The 23,678-nt window shown below is 36.0% G+C and overlaps 1 protein-coding gene across 4 annotated transcripts in view; it reads left to right on the plus strand.

Moving 5' to 3' along the window:
• LOC131071435 (cell division control protein 48 homolog C) overlaps window positions 1-23,678 on the plus strand; it is a 352,754-nt gene that overhangs the window by 101,943 nt on the left and 227,133 nt on the right. For all 4 annotated transcript variants that reach the window (XR_009112514.2, XM_058007265.2, XM_058007266.2 and 1 more), the window contains exons 5-6: window positions 8,668-8,839; window positions 9,048-9,346. Coding sequence is in view for 3 of the 4 variants with exons in the window: in XM_058007265.2 (XP_057863248.2) it covers window positions 8,668-8,839; window positions 9,048-9,346 (471 nt within the window). In the remaining variant the exon portion in view is untranslated. The remainder of the gene's footprint in view (window positions 1-8,667; window positions 8,840-9,047; window positions 9,347-23,678) is intronic.

Here is a 23,678-nt window from a genome sequence, read left to right on the forward strand (position 1 = left end):
TTTTATAGTGACTTCTATTATTATAATTTGTCCTATAACCTAGATAATGGTCTTTTGAGTAATTACTTTCTCCTTTTCCCCTTACTTTTGGGGACTTCGGAATTTCATAAACTATTATATCCACATTTTGAAATTGCCCCTGGTTTGCATATATCTTATTTCTCGTTCCTCTTTTTCGAGCATGCTGCACATTACCCACTTGACATTTGTTTTTGCCTTCTACTTCATGCTTAGGTTTAGGCGAGATATCAATATTAGGGTTCAAAATATTATTACTCTCTTCTTCGGGTATTTCCTCATAAAAAGTTAAAAACTTATATTTTTTCCTATTTTCCTTTTGAAGTATCTTCATGTCCGCAAATTCCCTATTGTTCATCCCTATATTATAGGGGTTCTCCACTTTAATCAAAAAAATTTGTTGTTCAACTTTTATTTCATCCTTAGCGATGTCAACGTTGGAACTCAAGAAGTAATTATTTTTTTCTTCAGATATTGTTTCACATTCCTCCACAGAACTATACACCTCATAATTTCTCACTGAACCAACATCAGTTACTATACCGCTCATTCCATCTAAACTTACTTTTTCCTCTTCAAACATTGGACTAGAAAATTCAAACATACCATATGTGTATATGCCCTGGCAAAATAATTGAGGTTCCTCTGAGACTTCGCCATATAATTGATTTGAAAAAATTTGGAAGCCATTTTCAAATGTATTTTCTTCCATGTGTTGATCACAATGCACATTTTTATTAGATACAACCTCCCCTGTCTTCCGTGAATTTCTATGATGCATATCTTCAGTATCAAATTTTATCTGTGCAGGAGATAGAGGTTTTGAATTTCTCTTATATTTATGATACTCTATATCCAACAAATCTGAAATTTGTTCACTACTGAGTGAATATTCTTCTTCTTCACCAATTAAATTATCGCAATTCTCATGTATGGATGAATCAGCCATTTGTTCATTGTCAAACAAGTTTTCTTCTTCACATGGAGACCATTCCTCATCATCACTATCAACAATAATTTCTTCAGGTTTTGACTCGTACTCACAAACATCATCAATTGCTTCTTCATCAGATGGGCCTTCCAAATGGATAACTGATTCTCCTATATATTTGTCTTCATTTGCATCTCTTATGTTGATGTTATTCTTCTCACGTATATCATGTAGTGTCCTGTTCATCTCCATAGCAACTGAACACACTAATTCCAAATTATCAGGTCCGCATTCCCTCATGAGTAATTCTGTGAGCATAGATATATTAGGCCTTATATTATCAGGTATTTGCAAATAAGTTGTCATCGTTCTACCAATTAATCCTTTTATAGATTCTCCCTCCTTTCTCCCTATGCTAAAGAATGCATTAATACGTGCAAAAGGATCAATATAATGATCTGTTTGAATCTGATTATGGAATGTAAAACATTGTGGAGAATAGACTGATGGATTGATGACAGATACATTTTCTTCAATGACGCCATAGAACTCCTCTACAAACCACCATTCAAGTTTCTCCCATGATGAGATGCTTTGTGGGGACAACAACCTAAAAATTCGTTCTGCAACATCTTCCAGTGTCATCACAAACAGTTTCATGATCAATTCCTCCGCACAAATCTGAAATTTTTCAATAAACCAGTAATATTCTTTCAAATGCTCAATTGGTGATTCACCCTCCGCTCCATGAAACCTCGACATACGAGTTTTAATCTCATAGGGGAATGGATATGGATACATAGGGATGCTACTGAAATCCAACGGCTTGTATGCTTCATAAAGTGGCCATTTTGTATATGTATGTTGTATCCTTGAACACGGAGCTTCATAAGAATATGGATACTGATACATTTTGGATTGATATTGTATCAACCACTGATCTTTTCTTCATTAATTATACACAGAGTCGCGACCTCCTTCATAGAGGACAAAATCTCTTTTTGTTTCTTTTGAGTTTCTTTCCTGATCAAAGTTCAATTGTACTATTGGATGGCCTTGTGTTATTGACCTCCTCCCGTACATAAAACTTCTTCTCTTTTCTTCAGAGTCGCCACCTCTCCCTAGAAAGGAAATTTGTTTCTTTTTATATGAGTTCTCTCCCACAGCCGAGTCTTTTTAAATGAATACTGTCCCCAATAGAGTTGCCAATTTGTTGGATCTCAAATCAACAGATTAGATAGGTTCTAAGGAAATGCCAACTCCTATGATCAAACCCTCCAATTGACTTGGCCAACTTATAGAGTGAACCTATGTGGTTACTAACTCCTTCACTTCGAGCTCTGCAAGACCTAGGCGGATATACCTATTCACTAGTGGCTTTCGATGACTAATGCTTTTTATAGCAGATTGTTTATCTTAATCTAACTTCATCCTATCTCAGAATGACATAGGTTCCTAGGATGGGTGGCTTTTAGATGAGTTCAAGATTGTTGTTGTGGAAGCTATTCGATCTTTGCACTTGAAATTTATAAATATGTATACTATTGCTAACTGGTTTTATGCGTCCTACTCAACTAGTCCTATTGCTTTAATGTAAAAGTAATTAATATGGTAAAGGTTGTGATTTGTAAATGACTAGTGTCTTTCCTGTTATTTGGGCTACAAAGTCTTATAGTTCTCTAGGACTTAATGTATGATTTGTGAGACAGTTTTTAAACCTATCCCCTTTGGTAAATCTGTCAGTTACTGTTTCTTATGAGATCTGCTAAATGTTTATATCATAAACCGCTTGAATGAATTTAACCTTAACCTTAAAGGACCATCCAAGGAAGAACTACAAGGAACAATTACAATTCGCAAGTAGATCCTATTAATCCAAGTTTATAACATAGAAACATAAACTTCACTGTAAGAATACGAATAACCTTATCTCCTTTAGATAATATCACAAACAACTGCCTAAAGAAAATGAAATAACTCACAACACATATGCGAAGGAAAACAACTAATTGTATTAAAAGGTTCAAAATAGTACAATATTATCCAGAGTCTCTCCTATATTTTTCTCTAACTCTCCCCCTCATATCTACATTTTTTAACCACTTATATATGTGGTTGAATGGGCACCATACCCGTTTTGGGGTGAAAAGTTACCATTTTACATTAAAATTAACAAAACCCTTTGAAATTAATATGCAAACTAGTTAGTCAATAACCTTGCTTTAAGCTATCTTTCGGGTTTTTGTTTGGTCGACAGCCTTAAACTTCAGATACGAATCCGAAAATTTTTGTGGTGGTAGGAAACATCCACTTCTAAAATGGTTCTTCATCAGATTTCATATTTGCATACATTTTCATTCCAAGTCGATATCTTCTTTCATGTAGGTCGAAATAACAGACTTTTCAGCCTTCTTACGGTCTTCTGTATGGTCTACAGCCAAAAACACATTGTACAAATCTAATATTTTTTACTGGAGCTTGGAAACTTGATTTTCTCAAGTGGGTATTTCTTATATTTTCATGTTTCATTCATTTTAATTCTCTGTTCATATCATCTTTTCTACATATCAAAAACAGTAGTCTTTCATGGGGTCCATTGGAATTAATTTATTTATATCCTCCTTTACTCTAGTTTTTCAAATCATTAATCATCCATTATGTGTCATTTCCATGACGTGGCCACCATTTTTAATAGTAGGGTGCTTGAAATTATTTGGAAATTTAAAGTCCTAACACACTGTTCAATGTGTATAACTTGTTTATAAAAGTTCCAGAGAAGAATGGAAAAAAATTCTGGCATGCAGTTTATATAGAAAATAAATAAAGTGAATTTGTTGTGATATTAACAGCAATATGTTGCGACGAATTCAATCTCATGATCTATTGATGAAAATTTCAGTTAAAGTTGTGGTAAATGATATTTTGAAAATATTGCTATATTTTTAGGATATATTGGGATATGTCATGATATTTTCAAAGATATCTGCTTTTGGTATAAACAATGACCACTTAAATGGCTTGCTTATTGCTTCCTCGAAGCTGTTTGTTGAACCAACAACTTCTATGTTAGTTTTGTATCTTGGTATTTATGTGCTCAAATCAAAGAAACGGGACTCGGACTCGGCTCGGACTCAGCAAGGCCGACTCGGACTCGGACTCGGGACTCGACGTCAGACTCAGCTGGAGTCGGGAAAGTGAAAAACTCAAGAAATTTAGAGATTTTTAAAGATTTAAAACTTGTTTCAGACACCCTTTATTGAATACACCTTAAAGACACAAAAACATCATCAAAGTCGGCTGATTTGATTACATACACAAGTATACATCAATCACATAAGCATAAACGCAAATTGTAGCTGAAGAAAATAACAAACATAGATATATAAATATTGTCAAATGTATACAATATTACAAAACTCATGGAATAAAAAATCTATGTCATCATATGATCATCATCAAATGTTTCATACAAATACCAAAGGTAAATAGTAAATACTAAATAGAATTACAAGTGTACAAGCCTATGACTCAGAGGGCCGTGCACCCTCTCGCCCTTGCCCCCTACGAAGGTGTTTAAAGTAGGTCCTGGATGATTCAGCAGCCGTAGTCGCTCCGCGTGACACCATGCCATGCTCACCAACATCAGGAACAACTGTGTCATGCTCACCAACATCAGGAATAGCTGTGTCACTCTGACTCTCAGTATTTCCTGTCTCTGCTCGTGCTCTCTGCTCCTCCTCTGCCATGGCTATAGCCTCAGCCTCTATATCTACTTGGTCGATCCAATCAATGTCATAATCACTAAAGACAGCTGTAGGAGTCCCAGGAGCTGTCTCATTCTCATTGGCCCACTCTGCTTCAAGATCAACCTGATGTTGAATGATAGGAGAGATGTCAACTAATGCATTCTTTCTCATTCTCAGGCGGAGGTTGTAGTGAACAAAGATGAGATCATTCATCTTCTCCCTAGATAATATATTGCGCCTCTTGGAGTGTATGTGCTCAAACATACTCCGATTGCGCTCACAACCTGATGCACTGGATGGTTGGCTCAAGATGCGAATGGCCAACTTCTGAATATTTGGTGTCTCTGGGCGAAAAAGGCTCCACCAATGATTTGAGTTTGAAATGAGAAAAATAAATAAAATCAGTCTCACTCATGAACTCATTTAACAAATTACAATATAGTATTGAATAAAACTAAAATTAAGCCTTACAATTTATTTTTACCTGACATCATAGTTGGCCTACCGTCTTTGGCGATAGGACGAGAGAAGGTCTCCCCTTGTGCACCTGAGAACAACTGTAGCTCTCGAAAAAGGTTTATCTGAGAAGTACCAACAGGTCCCATCTTCTCCATGATTGCGTATAGCCCATTAAGGACCTCCACATCAGCCTTGAAAGAAGGGATAAAACGGAATGCCGGATTCAGATAATAGGCTGCCGCATGGATGGGCCTATGAAGCTGATGATGCCATCTCTTATCAATGATCTCCCAAATGGGACCATACTTGCTCTCATCTCCTCCATAGACGAATCTGATGGCCTCCTTCGCCCTATCCATGCCCTCATATATATAGCCCATTGCGGGCTTATCTCCATCCGCAACAAAACCACCAAGGGCTTAACAAACTGCAAAATTGAAAATATTGTGTAATTTAGAAAAATGAGCAAATAAGAGAATACATATAATAAGTTATAAAACATGAAGTTAAAGTTTAAATTGTAGAATTTATAAAAAAATTACCTTCACTATCTCATCACAAGGGACCCAAAAGCCTTGCTCATCAAAAATGCAGTCTGCCATATCTTTCCCTGCAGGGGTGGTAGCATAGGATGAGGAAGACCACTCCTCACCAACAATCATACGTCTCAAGGCAGACTTAGACCTAAGCATGGACTGCAATGTGAGGAAGTTTGTGGCAAATCTTGTGATTCCTGGACGAGCTAACTCCTTTTGCTCCGTGTATTGTCTCATAAGAGCCAACACCCATGAATGATTATATACAAATTTGCAGACATTTCTTGCCCTTTCTATACATCTCTTGACCCATGGGATTTTTCCAATATCCTCCAACATGAGGTCAATGCAATGAGTAGCACATGGAGTCCAAACTATAGATGGGTGCCTCTCCATCAATAGTCTACCTGCAGCAACATAATTTGTTGCATTGTAAATTGTAATTAATGGAGGTACAAACTACAAGATAGTAATTAATTTGCAAACAAAATTAGTTTGTAATCAAAAGTTTACCCACAGCAACATAATTTGCTGCATTGTCGGTCACCACCTGTACCACGTTCTCCTCACCCACATCTTCAATCATCTTCTCTATCTGCTCACATAGGTAGGTGGCATTCTTGCAATGGGCGGAGGCATCAATGGACTTGATGAAAACGGTGCCCCCTGAAATAAAAAAATAAAGCTAGGTCAATGATCATTTAATAAACCATTAGATAAAAAAAATAAAAATAAAGACTATATGAAACTAAAATTAATCAATCACCTGCGGAAGAAACAAGAAAATTAAGGAGAGTTCTATTTCTCCTATCCATCCAACCATTAGTCATGATGGTGCAACCTTTAGTGCTCCATATCCGACATTGTTCGTCTAAATCCTTCTTCACATCATCCACCATTTGAGACAAAATGGGTCCCCTCAAATCACTCTCACTAGGGGCTTTGAACCCCGCCCCGCATATGGTAATGGCATCAACCATTTGTTGCCAATAAGGAGACCTGTCGCAAAGAAACTCAATGAGATAAGTTAAGCATAAAAATTCAATGAGATAAGTTAAGTATAAAAATTAAAACAATCAAAGTTATCAAACATAAAAGTTTGTAAAACATTCACTTGGGTACAAAGAATGGAATACAGCTGTAGCTCCAAAACCTGCCAACTGCCATTTTAGTAGCATCATGGACCTCCTTGTTCCAACCAATGCCCTCAAGCGACGGTTGGGATCCAGGACTAGTGCGAGGCACAAAGAAGGAATCCAGCCTAGATTTATGAATCCTAGGTCCAATGGCAACACTCCCACTACAGCTACTAGTGCTAGGAGCATGAGAATTGAGAAGTGGCGGTGGTACTGCCACTTATAGAAGCAGATTCAGAAACGGAAGCACCAGCAGTAGCAAACTGAGTGGGACGATATGGAGGTAAGGAAGAAGGGCCTCCAACACAACCTAACTGTGTCCCTCTTCCTAAAACTGTCTCTCTCCCAATGGCCGCTTGATCCTCCTTTTGTTTCTTTTTCCTTTCAATCTCCTCAACCATTACATAACATTCACATACGGCCTCAAGGACTGCTTTTAGGCATGGTTCGACATCATGTCCACGTACACCAGCAATATGGTATTTCAGCCTATATATACCTCCATGGAATATTGTTTTGCAAAACATACATTTTGTTTGCTCCTTTCCTTGCCCTGGAAAATCCTCATGATATTTCCAAGCAGGGTCCTTTCTAATGGGGGGTCTAGAAGCTGAAGTAGACATTTTAGGATAGTTTTGTGAAACTTGAAGTTGAGGCAAATAATAAAGTGAAGTTTGCTGCAATAAAACATTACAAATACAAAATAAAATTAATACATATTACATATATTCAAAAAAACTAAAGTAGGGTTTGTCAAACCCTACTTTAAAAAAAAAGCAATTTACAAACCCTACTTAGTACAACACCACAACTACATACTACATGCTACGTACAAACATACAAAAGATTTTGAAAGAAAATGTAAAACTTTCAAAATAAATGAATAGAAAATGGAATTTTTGCATACAAGAAACAAACTAATCTTCAAAAAAACAATCTTACCTCTTACAACAAGCTTGAAATGAGCTGCAAAGTTTTCCTATCCAACTCTTGATGCACCAAATCGAAACACAATGCAGCTCCAATGTGACAAATTGAAGAAAACTTGAGTTTCCTCCTTGCTGGTTTTTCTTCTATGCACCCTTGTTTTTCTTCCCAACTCACTTTACTCCTCCTTTTTTTGCAAGTGAATGAAATGAAAGTCACTTTTAGGGATAGAAGATAATTAACAAAAAAAAAGGGACTTAAAAAAACATTGCAAAATAATTATTTTTTGTGTTTTTGTTTTGGCTTGACGCCCGTTGAGTCTGGGGCTCGGGACTCGCCGAGTTTGGCGAGTTCGCCAACTCGGTGAGTTTGGCGATTTTACTCGCCAGACTCGGATGAGTCCGAGTCCGAGTCCCTGGGACTCGCTGGGCCTGACTCGTACTCGGACTCGCTGAGTCTGGGCGAGTCCCGTTTCTATGGCTCAAATAGACTCCAAGTCATGGTCAGTAAGATCAGGGATACTGCAGATCATTAGGAACACTTTCAAGAATATAGATAATACCTGTTTCTACCATTATCATGTTTGGACTCATTTTTTTGAATATTTAATTGGAAAATAATATTAAGGTCATATGAGCAAAAACTATTGTGGTTTATTCTAATCAGCAGTCTTTTGACTTCACTATGTTGTAATGTGTTGTTTGAATTAGTAACCAGAGTAAAAGATAATATTTCAGTGATTAAGAGTTTTGTCTCCAAGGTTGAGTTGTATATTGAATACAATTGTTCAAGTTTAGATTATGTGTTTTTCCTTCAGCCTTAAGATTGGATAAAGATTTTAGAGGGTATTTCAATTTCATAGGTTTGCATTTGGAGGTACTGGAATAATGATACATATGGTTTTTGGGTAACAGTGCAGTTGCTCGACAGTTTGTCCTTTTACATCCTGATCAATATGTTACCCAGGGTGGTGAGACAGAGCAAAGAGTTGGAATGACAGAAGGGGGTCATATGCGCAAAACAACCCTGGGAGATAGCATTTGTGTCCTGGTTTTTGAACCACTCATTGGCTCCAGTAATGCTGCTGTTAGTTCATCAACATGTTCACTCGAACTATTGTTATTAGCATTGCAACTTCTTAAATGCTTATGAATTTTATTTAAAAAGTTCATTACTCTTGGGTTATTAGTTGCGAGTCATCTACTGGAGATCTTATAGAACTAACATCAAGTGAAAAAAGAGTTTCACAGATAAAAATTGCTTACTAGGTTGTTTACTTGTCATTTTATTTCAGGAGATTGAATTTCTGAAAAGGGCTCATTTCACCATACAAGAACTTGATGCCCTTACTAATGCACTGATAATTGCTTCTGGAAGTGCAAACACAAGGGGAGCTGTACAGAAGAAGAATAAAGATGCTTTAAAGCGAAGAGAAAAACAAAATTCTGGGCCAAAATTTTCTTCTGAGACAAAGGCTCTTGAAGCATTAGAGGCCATGGGAGTGAAGATATATGGGCTTGAGGCATTGAATGGAAGCTTTGACAAAGATATCATATCTTGGGACAACTTAGCGGGATACCATGAGCAAAAAAGGTGATTCAAATCTGTCATATATCCTTGAACTCTATTTTGCTTCATAAGGTCTTTGTTATCTTCATTATTTTTAGTGTACGCTCATCAGAAAACGTAATCTTGTTTTTGTTTGTTATGCGTCATGGAAGGTATTGATGCATACCGTAGATGTTTGGTGATTTTGATATTGCAAAAATAGTCAAGCTACTGAGATCTTTCATTTATTTGGCTTGAAATTGTGAAACTTACTTTTAATTATCGTTTTAACAGGCATTTTTAGTTTTACCAACCACGATATTCTGGCCTGCTATAGTTACATTCATCTATACTATTCTTTGTCAACTGCCATCCCTTGGCCTTCTTTAGGCAAACAACTTTCATGTCCTGCTAATTACAGTTAGATAACCCATGCCTGACCACAATTGCAGAAATTTATTTGCTGAATTATAAAATGGATGAATCATGTTAATTATTGGCTTCAGCTTTCTTTCTATATCAATTCAAGTTAAAAACAGTAACCAGCACAAAAGTTTAAAATATTGTTTCTTTATAACACTGCATGAAGGTCTAAAATACTGTTCTTTTTTCCCCTTAAAGCACAAAACTTTTCAAATAGTGTTACATTGTTTTCAGAATGTCTCGGGAGCTTGTTTTGTAGAGCAGTCGATAAGCTATGCCTATCACATATGAATAAAAATATAGCCAAAGTATCAAACACAAAACAAAGAGTACATGGATACCATGGATGGACATTGGTTTGACATAAGGAGAATTGTTTTGGTTGTTACCGTTGACCAACTCTAGAACATATGGATGATATTTTTTTTTAAAGAAATGCATAATATATTACATCCTGGAACCAGTTTTTACATCAATCTAACATGTTTACAAGGGAAAACCTCTCCCAAGAAGGCTAAAATGGATAACATATGAGCTTGTGCCCCATGGAGAGAAAACTTGTTTTTAACTTCAACATGCAAAGAGAATTTAATTGCTCGGAGTCTCAACTCCTCTAAGATGAGAATGAGGGATGCTAAAAAATTCGACACACCTTAACTTCTACAGAAAAACATATCGCTATAAAATGTATGTTTGCAATAAACAGTTGCATGCTTTTTGTAATCATCTAGATGTCTTGAGATGTCCTTGCCCACTGGTGGCATTGAATAAAAATTACGAGTCTTTGTGAAGATTCACGAATCTATAATTGAGGCGAGATTGGTGAATTTGGGGGCTTGCATTGACTTGGTGAGCCCATCACTCATTGGATGGATCCTAGATTCACTGGGTTCTGATTTCTTGAAAAATGAAGCAGTCATGTTAACCAAAAAAAGTAGAAAGAAAACACTAAAAGGCCACTTGGGCTTTAAAACATTAAAATGAATTCTTACACCCCATTTTGACTTGTCCTTTTGAAGCAGTATAATTTGTCTTTTTCAGGACAAACTCAAACCAAAACAATGTGTGAGGTAAAACCCCGTATAATTTGTCTTTTTCAGGACAAACTCAAACCAAAACAATGTGTGAGGTAAAACCCCTCTTCAAACTATAAGGTTAAGCTCCCTAAGATTTAAACTAACACTAGACACTAAGTGTTAAACAAATTATACAGTTATTAACGCTATACAATATTTTTTGGGGGTTTTGGTATAATGAAATTACTATTTGCCTATCTTTTTGCTTTAGGTACTAGCAGAAAACTGGTAACTACTCTTTGGCACACAAGTGAGATATTATAGATTTTGAGAATGAAAGCATTCAACTCTAAACATAGCAACAACACCTTTCTACTGGTTAAAGAAGAGACTGATAATTCAGTGAACACAAGATTTTAAAGGAATAACTACTAAAGCACAAAACAATACATGATTCCAAGAACTAAAAAGCTATGCCCTATACAAAGCTATAACCTAGATGAATAACCTCAATACAAAGCTTGATACTGTTATCCACTTTCAACTTAATTAATGAAACCACAAACACATTGAATATAGGTACAAGAATAACGCTTGAACAATAATTTCGGTAGCATAAGCATAGCATCAACTATCATTAAGATTTCTTGTACTCCAGTGCCTTATTTATAAGGTTGCAAATTAGCCAATTTTCAAGATTTAGGATAATAATTAATTTATTATAAAAATCTGAATCTTTAAAGCAAAATTCTTAAAGCTTAAGAAAAAAAGGAAGGAAAGAACTTTGAAGTGTATACTGTATAACTATCCTATACAAAGAATAAAGTAAAAGCTAACTAAAGCAACCTTAAAATTGGCCTTCAACCATCTGTTCGATTAGAACTTTTGAAAAAACAAATGCCAAAAATTATTTTGGCTAAAAACAGCAGTTTGATTTTGAAGGCCCTGTGTGATTCTAATCTAACCCTTCGCTTAGAATTATGGTGTTGTGCATATTCAAAACTTGATATTTGTATTACCTGATGTTCATTTTGTCTTATTGCTATTTGTATGTCATGATCATATTAGTAGTAATGTTTTGTGGACAATTTGTAAAGGTGTTGTGTCATGGTCTAGTATTTCAAACTAATGACTTCGCAGTTTGTTCGTGACTGTATTATTCCAAAAGTTCTTGACAGAATATGACTGAAATTTGGATGTAGAGAAGGGATGGATTGGCAAATGATTACAAAAACAGTGAAAAACTTCTTTAGGTTCACTTTTTATCAGTGGTGTCGCTTAAAGCTTTTTAGCATATTATAAAGGTGGCATATTTTCATCAGAGAAACTTTGCCTAAGTTAAGATGTTTCAGGAGGAAAGAGGTTTTTGAAAGCCAAAAGATTTTGGCATATATGCGAAGTGACCATGCTATGTATGAAATGTAAAAGAGAAAAATGTTATGTTTTTTCAAATGAAAATCATGCAACAAAGAAAGGCAGCACAGTTTTAAAATCTTTTGTCATCAACAATGTTTGACATTAGATCAGTAAAATTACACCTATGAAGAGATTAAGAAGTTATATTTATACCATTGAGTCAACACACTTTATGTCTCAACACACTTTTTATGAAGTGGTTTGTCCTTTTCCTTTCCACCCAAAGACAAGTAGACTTTTTAGTAAATAAATTGAACTGCAAAATAGGACAGAAGCATTGCGTAGTCAGCAAAGTGGCAGCCTACAAATGAGTCAGCACATAGTAAGGGGAAGGAGATAATGCAATCCAGCAAAGTAGCTGGGTATGCCCACACCCCTCTCTGAGCATGTACTGATGTATCTGATGTGAATATGGGTATAGCTTGGACACTCGTCCAATACCGTATCCATGCGTGCCCAAAAAACACTAATTTTCCAATTGTGTCGGATACTGCTATATTTTATTTGTAAAAAGTATAATGTGAATCTTCCTAATCTTAATTTAAAAAAATGTTGCATTTGTGCATTTTTTTTTCCTATTTCAGCAACGTATTTTTTTGGGTCTTCTTCCAGCGTAGCTATGCAATTTTTTTGGTGTTTTGATTTCACAAGTTTAAAAAAATTAATCATGTATAATTTTATATATATATTATGCTGTTTAAACATTAGAGATTTTAAAATACTTAAAATTTATTTTTTAAATTTAAATAAAATTATTAATATATTTTTAATTGTTTATTCTTTACTAAACTATTAATATTTAAATTTTAACATTATTTTAATTTATACTTGCCCATTTTATTATGGTTTTTAATTTTTCATTAAGCTTTAAAAAAGTAAATGTTAAAGTGAATTTTTTATTTTTTAAGTTTAGATTATTATTGTTTATATAGTTCTTTATATTCAAACTATTTTTTTTGATCAATCATAGCCGAAGCGGTATTCGTTTTTAAATGGAGCTATGAACTAGTGAGACCACATTTTTGAGGGGCCTCATCCTCATGTTTGTTTGGCAATAACACCCTTATATCTCCTTGTGCCATCCCGTCTTCCACACCCAGGCATCACCTTATCTCTCCATTACTTGTGTGTGGGACACATGGGCCTCGAGTAGACTCGAACCCAAGACATCTGGTGCAGCCATAACCGGTAAAACCTTCAAAGAGAATCAACCGACTTATGCAGCAAGAGTAACACCACGAAAGCAACAAGAAAACATAACAAGATTGCATAAATAGATCATATTATTGCTTTAGAAATTTTGGCAACCATTCGGTTATCATCATATAATCATCAAAGAAGATCCGGTAGTTAACTGGTTACATGCAGGCCTCAAGCTAGATACAATCCAACCGGGACTCTAAGAATCAACCGGATCATAAAATGCGAATCTCAATCGTTATTCTCAATTCTACTTCCTTTGCCCCTACAAATGATTACATAATAACATATTTATACCCACCGGAACATATCCGGGTCGGCCTCATAAGATTACATTTACCAATGCAGGAAAATGAAACGTGTAATTAGGTCGGCCCTAAGAATTAAAGAAATCTTTCCGTAAAATAACAACCACGAAGTGCGGTTCAGTAGGAAGGTTGACCACATGCCAAAGAACATCGAACAAGACCCAAGATAGATCCACACGCCAAGAATTGCGCCGGTAATGAAGGAAAACCAACCGGTAAGCACAAGAACTGTCCTGAAACCCAAAAATAGTCAACCGGAAGTGATAACTGACCGAAAAAGAACCCAAATGAACTGAAAATCTGGAATTAAGCACATGAACCAGCCTAGAAACCAAAAATAAGATCTGCCACGAAAAGAAAGCAACTACCGGTACCAACCGGTAAGAACACAGAAAACTGCACAATGAACTAAACAAGAACAAAACTGAAATGAAATATTTTTGGTTGATGCAAGATTGCTCATGGACTGGGGATGCTCCTGCATCAAACAACCCAGGTAGAAAAAGATGTTCCATGAGAGGCAACTCATGAACATCTAAAAGGATTTGGGATAAAGACCCCATGCTCATTTCTGATCCAAACATCTTCTTTATCTGCCAACCTTTGCTTTAGCTCCTCCGGTGCCTCAACTGACTTCTCTAACCTCTAACCGTCTTTGTTTCTCTTCCTTTGCTTCAAATCTGTACTTTGTCTCTGTTTACTGCCTTCTTTCTTCTGCAACTCTGATTTATTTCTGCCACAAGACTTCATCCGGTTTGTCACCATAAGTTCTCTGTCATCCGGTTCTATATGTCCATCAGGTTTATTTGTCAAATCCTTCTGCAAACCTTCTGGTATAACCTCTGCCACCGGTTTCTCAGCATTGCGACTTTTCTCAGGACTCAGATTCTTCACCTCCTTCTCTTTCTCCTTCAAAGAAATCAATGTGAACTTCTGCGCATCCTTCTCAATAGTGACTAGGTTTCTTCTACAGTCATAAATTGCTCCTCTATCAAACTACCAAGGTTTTCCCAACAAGACATGACAAGCACTCATAGATACAACATCACACAAAACCTTATCCCTGAAAGACCCAATATTAAAATTCACCAAACACTGTTCCTTTACTTCTATCTTTTGATCATCTTGCAACCAACTTACCTCATAAGGACAAGGATGCTCAAGCCTTTTCAATCCAAGCTTCACAACCATCTCCTTAGATACCAAATTGTCAGTACTTCCACTATCTACAATAACCTTGGAACACTTACCACTTGATTTACACACAGTCCGGAAAAGACTCTTCCTCTGAGTAGATCCGGTATCCTTTCTTTTGAACATAAGGGATTCTCCTTGCTCCGGTGCACAGTTAGATCCGGTACCTTCACCTTCCGGTTCCTCATTTGCCACACAACTTGCCATTCCTTGTTTACATTCATAAAATCTATGCTCGGTTTCTCCACACTTGAAACATTTTCTAGGAAATTCTCTACCGGTACTGCCATGCCTTTCCTCTGTATCTTCTGTTCCGGTTCTTTACTCCACTTAGGTTTTGATTCATCTTCCTCAACCGGTTTCTTCATACTATCACTCATCTGTCCTTTGAATTTCTCCTTCCCTCTATTCGATTGTCTTCTTCTCATCTTCTCCTCAGCCTTCAAAGCATACTGGTATACTTCTTCAACTATGGAAACCCTCAACATACTCATCTCATCCTGAATGTTAAATGCAAGTCCATTTATGTACCTCGCCACCTTTTCCCTGTCCATCTCTCTATGTCCAGATCTAATCACCACCTTGTAGAATTCCTCAGTATATTCCTTCACAGTCATGTTCCTTTGTTTTAGGTTCTACAACTTCTTAAACAATTCCTACTCATAGTCTCCCGGTATGAACTTGGTCTTCAATCTTGCAACCACCTGTCTTCACCGGGTGATCTTCAATTCACCATTCTCCACTCTGTCTTTCTGCAATTCTTTCCACCACAAGGCAGCATGCCCTTTCAACTTAGTTTGTGCCAACCAGACTCTCTGTGGGTCCTTGACATCCTCAAACTCAAAGTAGTCCTCCAACTCTTCGATCCAATCGATTAGATCCTTCGGGTTCAGTGTTCCGGAAAAATTGGAAACTTCAACTTTATGAACTTTACTTGCTTGCGCCACTGCTCAAGAATCTTTCCTCTCTTTCATCTTCCGGTCCTTCAGCTTCTTCAAGCTCTTCACCGGCTTCTTCATATTCATCCTCCGATTCAGGGTTCCTTCGCAAACCAGCCAAAGCGTTTCGGATTTCGTTCCTCACTTCATTCTTGAAGTCTTCCATCATCTGGTCTACCCTCCGGGGGTTTGTCCTTCAAGGCGGCATCTCCTCTTTCACTCCAGTGAACTGCCTCAACTCGACGATCTGACTACCGGTTTCAATTGCCTCCCCTCGGCGATCTATTGAACACACGCGCAACTTGCCTCCAATCGGCGATCTGTCCACCCAAAGGAATGCCTCAATGTTCGCAAACAATTCTTCCACCAACCAGTCTATAACCAACTCTGATACCACTTGGTGCAGCCATAACCGGTAAAACCTTCAAAGATAATCAACCGGCTTATGAAGCAAGAGTAACACCACGAAAGCAACAAGAAAACATAACAAGATTGCATAAACAGATCATATTATTGCTTTAGAACTTCCGGCAACCATCCGGTTATCATCATATAATCATCAAAGAACATCCGGTAGTTAACCGGTTACATGCAGGCCTCAAGCCAGATACAATCCAACCGGGACTCTAAGAATCAACCAGATCATAAAATGCGAATCTCAATCCTTATTTTGAATTCTACTTCCTCTGCCTCTACAAATGATTACATAATAACATATTTATACCCACTGGAACATATCTGGGTTGGCCTCATAAGATTACATTTACCAATGCAGGAAAATGAAATGTGTAACTAGGTCGGTCCTAAGAATTAAAGAAATCTTTCTGGAAAATAACAACCACGAAGTGCGGTTCAGCAGGAAGGTCGGCCACACGTCAAAGAACATCGGACAAGACCCAAGATAGATCCACACGCCAAGAATCGCGCCGGTAATGAAGGAAAACCAACCGGTAAGCACAAGAACTGTCCCGGAACCCAGAAACAGTCAACTGGAAGCGATAACTGACCGGAAAAGAACCCAAATGAACTGAAAATCTGGAATTAAGCACATGACCCAGCTTGAAAACCGAAAATAAGATCTACCACGAAAAGAAAGCAACTACCGGTACCAACCGGTAAGAACACATAAAACTGCACATTGAACTAAACAAGAACAAAACTGAAAGGAAATATTTTTGGTTGATGCAAGATTGCTCATTGACCGGGGATGCTCCTGCATCAACCTCCCATGTAGGAGGCTCGCAGCTAACCACTGCATTGTGGGGTCATCCCCCTTTATATTGAAACTATTTAGTTCTTTATATTTTATTTTAAATATTTAATATATTTTGATATATAGATATTAATTTATATTTAAATTTTACTTTATTTAATTTTAATTTAGATTTAAATGACATTAGTGTATTTAATTATAGGTCCTAGTTTGTATTCTTTTTGTATATTGTAAAATTGTTAAATCAACTTATAATTTATTTATGTAGCCATTATGTGTCTATATTGCTTTTAATTTTTAAAGAAATGAAAATCTCCTCTAATTACGCCGAAGGTATATTACACTCACATATGGATGCAAAAATGTTCGACAATAAATACTAGAAACATTTAATTTGATGTGTTTGTAACACTTAAATGCATGAAAAGCAAAAAACATTTTCTTATTATTTTTTTTAATTTTATATTATTTTTGAAATTTTATTGCAAATTATACCTTCACTTCCACCTCTCAACTACCACTCACGTTGAGTTTAACTGATCAATCAATTCTATTAGTTAACTTCATAATTATCTTAATCTAATAATATTAATTATGGGGGATTGAAAGTGTCCCTACATAAAATCCACTTTTTATAAGAAATTATAATAATAATGTAGTCTTAAGAGATTTTTTTTAACTTTGGTAAAGAGTTTAATACAAATATAAAAATATAATAATAATAATTTGGTACTAAAGTTTTTTTTTACTTGTGTAAATAGTTTAATGAAAATATAACAATATAAAAATAAGAATATATTAAAATATAGTAATATAGTCATATCTTAATAATAATTTAATATTAATTACATTATCATAATATAATAACATAATAATAATAATTTAATATTAATTACAATATAATAATATAATAATTTTTAAAGTGGAATAATGAACAACTATGATATCTTTCGGTGTACTTTACCTAACCTATATTCCTCTAAAGATAGGTATTTTAGTTTTAATTATGTGTAATGTCCCCGCTTGGGGATTACCTAATTTAGCCCTGAGATAACAATTCTAGCTTAAGGTGAGAGCTGTAATATATTAATAAATATAATTTTGTCAAAACTGAATACATCTCATTATAACATTTAACTCAAAGTTTTAAGAATAGTTTAGGAGCTAGGACTTATCTTGATAGCTTCCTTTGATTTGACACTTAAATGTATGCAAAGATGATCTGGATCTGTTTATCTTGTCTCTCAACTGTTTGTAGCCTTTTTTTGATATATTTTTGTTAGTATGCTGTATGCTCTCTTCCCAATCACTTATAGCGATGGCATGGATTTGTTGTTTCTGCAATGATCTCCTCAATTATCACTTATAGCGTTAAGGAAATTGCTATGTCTGATTTGGCTCTGATTGATCTTGTGAATTATAGTAATTCCAAAGGCGCTCTGTCTGATATATATTACTGGTAAATATGCATCCAAAGCCCAGGGGCTGTTTCCTCCATGAGAGCCAATCCACCAAGGATGTAATAAGAGAATAAAGATATTCCATGATCCTTTTGAGAATGGGGTCGGTCCCCATTATATAACTTGCAAAATTGAAGGGTTGCAGCTTTCAAGTGTTTAAGAGTTATGTCTTTTCAATGGAATGGGTCCCACTAACAGCTATGTCTTCTATTTAATATTATTAATTTATTTACTTAACATATTTCCCCTTAATCGCACTTCTTCATGTATGATTTTTAGTGATGACTAATTAACCATTAATCATCCTTTGGGTTGAACTAGTTGTTCTTCCTTAGTACACCCCTTCGTTAAGAATGCTTTGCTAATTATTTGGCCAGTGATTTGTTGAAGGCTTTGACTCCTCTTCTATGTCCATGTTTCTACCTTGGGACAGCGATTGTTGAGAGCCCTATGAGTTGAAACAAATTAGACTTTGTTTGACGCGTTCATTTTCATGTCTTCTTATTATGCAAGGTTTTTGAGCAATTGTGTAATTATTATTATAGAGTTGCATCTTATTATCAATACTGACGCCCTTGTCTTTCTATCATATATCCTTCTTTGTACGATCTCCGTCGTTCTTCAAACCAGTCGATTGCTTTGGTTGACTTGGGCGAGGCTTATCAGTCATAATCATATTCTTCATCGTGCCAAACATATTCTTTACATGACATAGTTGCTGTTATTGATATCAATTGATCATTGTGGAAAGTTGCTTGATTGTAATTGGTATTGCCCATTAACATAACCGTTCATCCTATGTAATGCTCAACAAATCTTCATCGACATGGGGTCAATTAGTTCCTCCTATTAATTGATTGGTGCTTAATCCATACTTGTCATGATGGCTTTATACATATCAAACATTATAGTCTCCGATACAAGGTGTCGTGGTGTTATCATATGACTAGTTCATTTTCATGTCTTCTTATTATGCAAGGTTTTTGAGCAATTGTGTAATTATTATTATAGAGTTGCATCTTATTATCAATACTGACTCCCTTGTCTTTCTATCATATATCCTTCTTTGTACGATCTTCGTCGTTCTTCAAACCAGTTGATTGCTTTGGTTGACTTGGCGAGGCTTATCAGTCATAATCATATTCTTCATCGTGCCAAACATATTCTTTACATGACATAGTTGCTGTTATTGATATCAATTGATTATTGTGGAAAGTCCTTTGATTGTAATTGGTATTGCTCATTAACATAACCGTTCATCCTATGTAATGCTCAACAAATCTTCATCGACATGGGATCAATTAGTTCCTCCTATTAATTGATTGGTGCTTAATCCATACTTGTCATGATGGCTTTATACGTATCAAACATTATAATCTCCGATACAAGGTGTCGTGGTGTTATCACATGATGCGATCTCAATCAACTTCTGTTCTCTTCCATTTATTGGAATCATTCCGTACCTAACTCTTAAGGAGATGATGACTTGTTTCATATGAATGAAGGTAGAACTGTCGCCTTTCTTGATAATATTCTAGTGTTCCATACCAACTAAGATCTTAGCTTTTACGACGAATCATGATCTCTCTTCTATCTTCCTCTTAACCGAAATAACCATAGCAAGCGCTATCTCCAATTATTATTGATCTTCATTAGTAGGTTGCCTATTCTTCCATGTCGATGCTTAATCTTGAAGGTCGACTTTTATTGGATACCAATATGAACTATGATCTTTGATTGACTTATAGCTTTGTTGGAATCAATGAACTGAGAGGGGGGGGGGTGAATCAGTGTTTTATAATTAACAAACTTATCAAGCTGATTCTTAAACCACCAAATGCATGAGAAAGTAATCAAAGTGCAGAAACATAAAATGGACAACCACACAACCATAACACTAAGATTTTTACGTGGAAACCTGGAAAGGGAAAAACCACGGTGGGATTGAGTACCCACAATATTATTATACTATGGCCAGTAGTAAAACAATATTACAAAAGGGGAATGCACTTGCATTTAGGCACACTGCCTAGAGCTCATTGCTCAATTACAAAAGGGCTACAACTCAAAGGAAGGCTCACTGCCTTACAGGCTAACACAAAATGATTACAATGTTAATTGAATTGAAGTGTAGCATCTAACTATGCCAAAATACAGTTCTGGTTAGGCTCTGATTGTCTCCTGCAATTGATCTGTCATTCTGCTCTGTCACATACCGGAGCAACAAAATCTTCACCAAACTTACAAACTCGCTCACACAGACTTCCTTCGCTCATAGATTCACCAAAATGATTAACCAAGTCAATCTTATATATCCGTATCACCAAAAAGAATCATTTACTAAGTCGGCTTCCAAAAACCGCATAACACGCAACATGAAACGTGTTCCACCAAGTCGGCTCAATCCGATCATAAATCCAAGTGTGGACCAAGACAAGATGGTAAAATGCTTCCCATAAGCCGGCTCAATCATCTCAAACATGAAACTGATCACTGGAATCATCCTAACAGATCCGCAACACACGTTACTCCAAAGTAGCTTTGCCCTAACTGAATTACTGGATACCGGAGCTCTAAACTTGAACACAATTCAACACTGGATGTCAGGATCATGAGATAATCTGTCTCGAACCTCAAACCAACTGCCTTGATCACTGCAACCAAAAATACATCGCCAAAATCAAGATGTGCACCATGATCTCATGCTCTACCAGTAACTGTGTTCCACCTTCCAGACTTATGCCTTATGAGCAAAATGACTTCTAGTAAACCAATTTTATGTACACCGGATGTGGTCTGCGAATTGAGTTGCCATCAATGACAACCCTTAAACATCTATCATACACCAATCCTCACCGGAACAGTGTCTCTTGCCAACAAGCTTGACCTTCGGTCTTTGTATGAGCTATCGTTTTCCGTTACTAATTCTTTATTCATTGACTTCCCTATCATGCTGATCATGCCTTCATAATAAGCGGTTCATTCATTACTTCGTTTCATGGTATTAATGATACTTGTGTTCCAAGGCCCTTGTGACTTCTTGGTCCATTCCTCATAATGGAAAGCAATGCGGATTAGTGACTTTGTTTTGTATGTGCTTTCCTTTCTTATGATGCCAATAAGCGGTGGAGGCTCAGGTTAATAAGTTTCAATCTTTAATTAAAACTTATCAAATTGTATATCTTTTAGGTTCTGATTTGGGGATATTACATTATGTCGAAGGCATATCATGCTTACATATGGATGCAAAAACGTTTGTCAGTAAAAACTAGAAGCATTTAATTTGATGTGTTTGTGACACTTAAATGCATTAAAATAAATAAATCAGTTTTATAATTATTTTTTCTTTGAAAAGAAATTAGAAAGTACTGAGAGGGGGTGGGGGGTGAATCAGCACATTAGATGATAAAACCAGCATAAGAACTAAAAACCAATAATAAGACAGATAGATAGAGACAAATTTTATCACGTGGAAAACCCTTTCGGGTAAAAAACCACTGTTCACAATACTCCAGAACATTGGGCACCAACCCAGTTACGATATAAAGCACCAACTTTCAAGAGCACAGACTCTATGTCACAGGAGCTTCAACTCCAGCTTACTGAGGCTACAACCTCTGATACAAAAAAAACTGCAGAAGGTTCAAGTACAGAAAATGAACATGCCTTTATGAGTAGACATGAATCATCAATACATAGCTCAGATTTTTACAATCTTTCAAAGCACAGTATATAAATAAATATATCTGTCTGTGTAAGAACAATAAGCTGTCATATCACTGAACAGTAGCCAGACTCCATCGTACGTCACAATGTCTGAATTAGGAATACATGTTGCTCATAATCTCCAGCCTTAGAAAATAAAACTTTTCTGTATGAAAATAAAGATTATTTCAGCTCCAAAATGAAACGTTCTTTATCACAGCTCACAAAAATCGACCATCCCCCTTTCAAAAATAACACACTCCAGAAATATAAGTGTATATATGTTGCAGATGAAACACTCGATCATGATAAAACTGTGCTTCTAAACTCACGCACGGTACACTAACTCAATAACATTTTTGAACCAGCAGAAATCCGATTCTTCAAAAAACACACCCATAATCATATCCCAGCAGCTTCCTTTTTAAAACTTGGCTCCATTTTTAATAACTAAAAAACAAACTCTAAAACCAGTTTCAAAGATTAAAAAGTTTTTTGGAGTTCCAGAAATTGAATCATCATCACTAAAATGGTACACTACTCTCTTTTCGATACTATCAATCATTTTTAAAAGACGCAGCTCATTATTATCGGGCATCAACTAAAGCAAAGATAACAACACTTCAGCTGCTTAGTATGCAACTTAGACCACAAAAAAAATCGCCGCCTTTTTCAATCCACCACACACCTACTTCCACACATACAAAAACGACAGTTATACAGCTGCTCTTGCTCAGAGTTAACATCTCTGTATCTACTTCAGAATATGCAGACAACATTCACAAGACATTTGAAAATAGTTCGAAAAACTACCAAAAAGAAATGCCCATACAAAATAACAAAAAACGGACTTTCAAGAACGGTTTCTTTTATCGCCAAATGTCAACACACTGCAACTCATACACTCCATATTGCATTCGATCTTTCAAATACACAGCCACTAATACCACGAAACTCATTGTTTCCAATCTTTATCTCACTGTATTTCCAGATGTCAAACATTTCCTGCGAACTGAAGAGATAATCATGAATAATGTCAATAAACACAGATTCACTGCACATCTATCTTGAAGTCCCACGATGCCAAACTTATACAGCAGAGCTACATAATTGCCAGCATGCACAAACAACCAGCTCTTACACAAAACAACTCAGCTCAGCCACATCACCAAAAGAAAAAACGCGCCAACTGACATAGGAAGCATACAAACAAATGACAAGGCATGAAAATTGATAATCGACATTATTCCTCCAAATTGACTTTTCTGAAAATGAATCTCCTGAACTTGAAAAGATACTGTAGGCATACGTGCCAATTTAGCAAATACATCCAGCAAAACAAAAGAAGACTGTGACATCAATGACAAAAGAATATAACAATCTTCACTTCTGCCTGTCAACTCCCACTCACTTTGAGTTTAACTGATCAATCAGTTTTGTCCATCTCCATCATGAAATCAATTAACTTTGTAGTTATCTCAATCAATTCATCTTAGATAAACTA

The sequence above is a fragment of the Cryptomeria japonica genome, chromosome 6 (genome assembly GCF_030272615.1).
Source record: "Cryptomeria japonica chromosome 6, Sugi_1.0, whole genome shotgun sequence".
Classification (NCBI taxonomy): domain Eukaryota; kingdom Viridiplantae; phylum Streptophyta; class Pinopsida; order Cupressales; family Cupressaceae; genus Cryptomeria; species Cryptomeria japonica.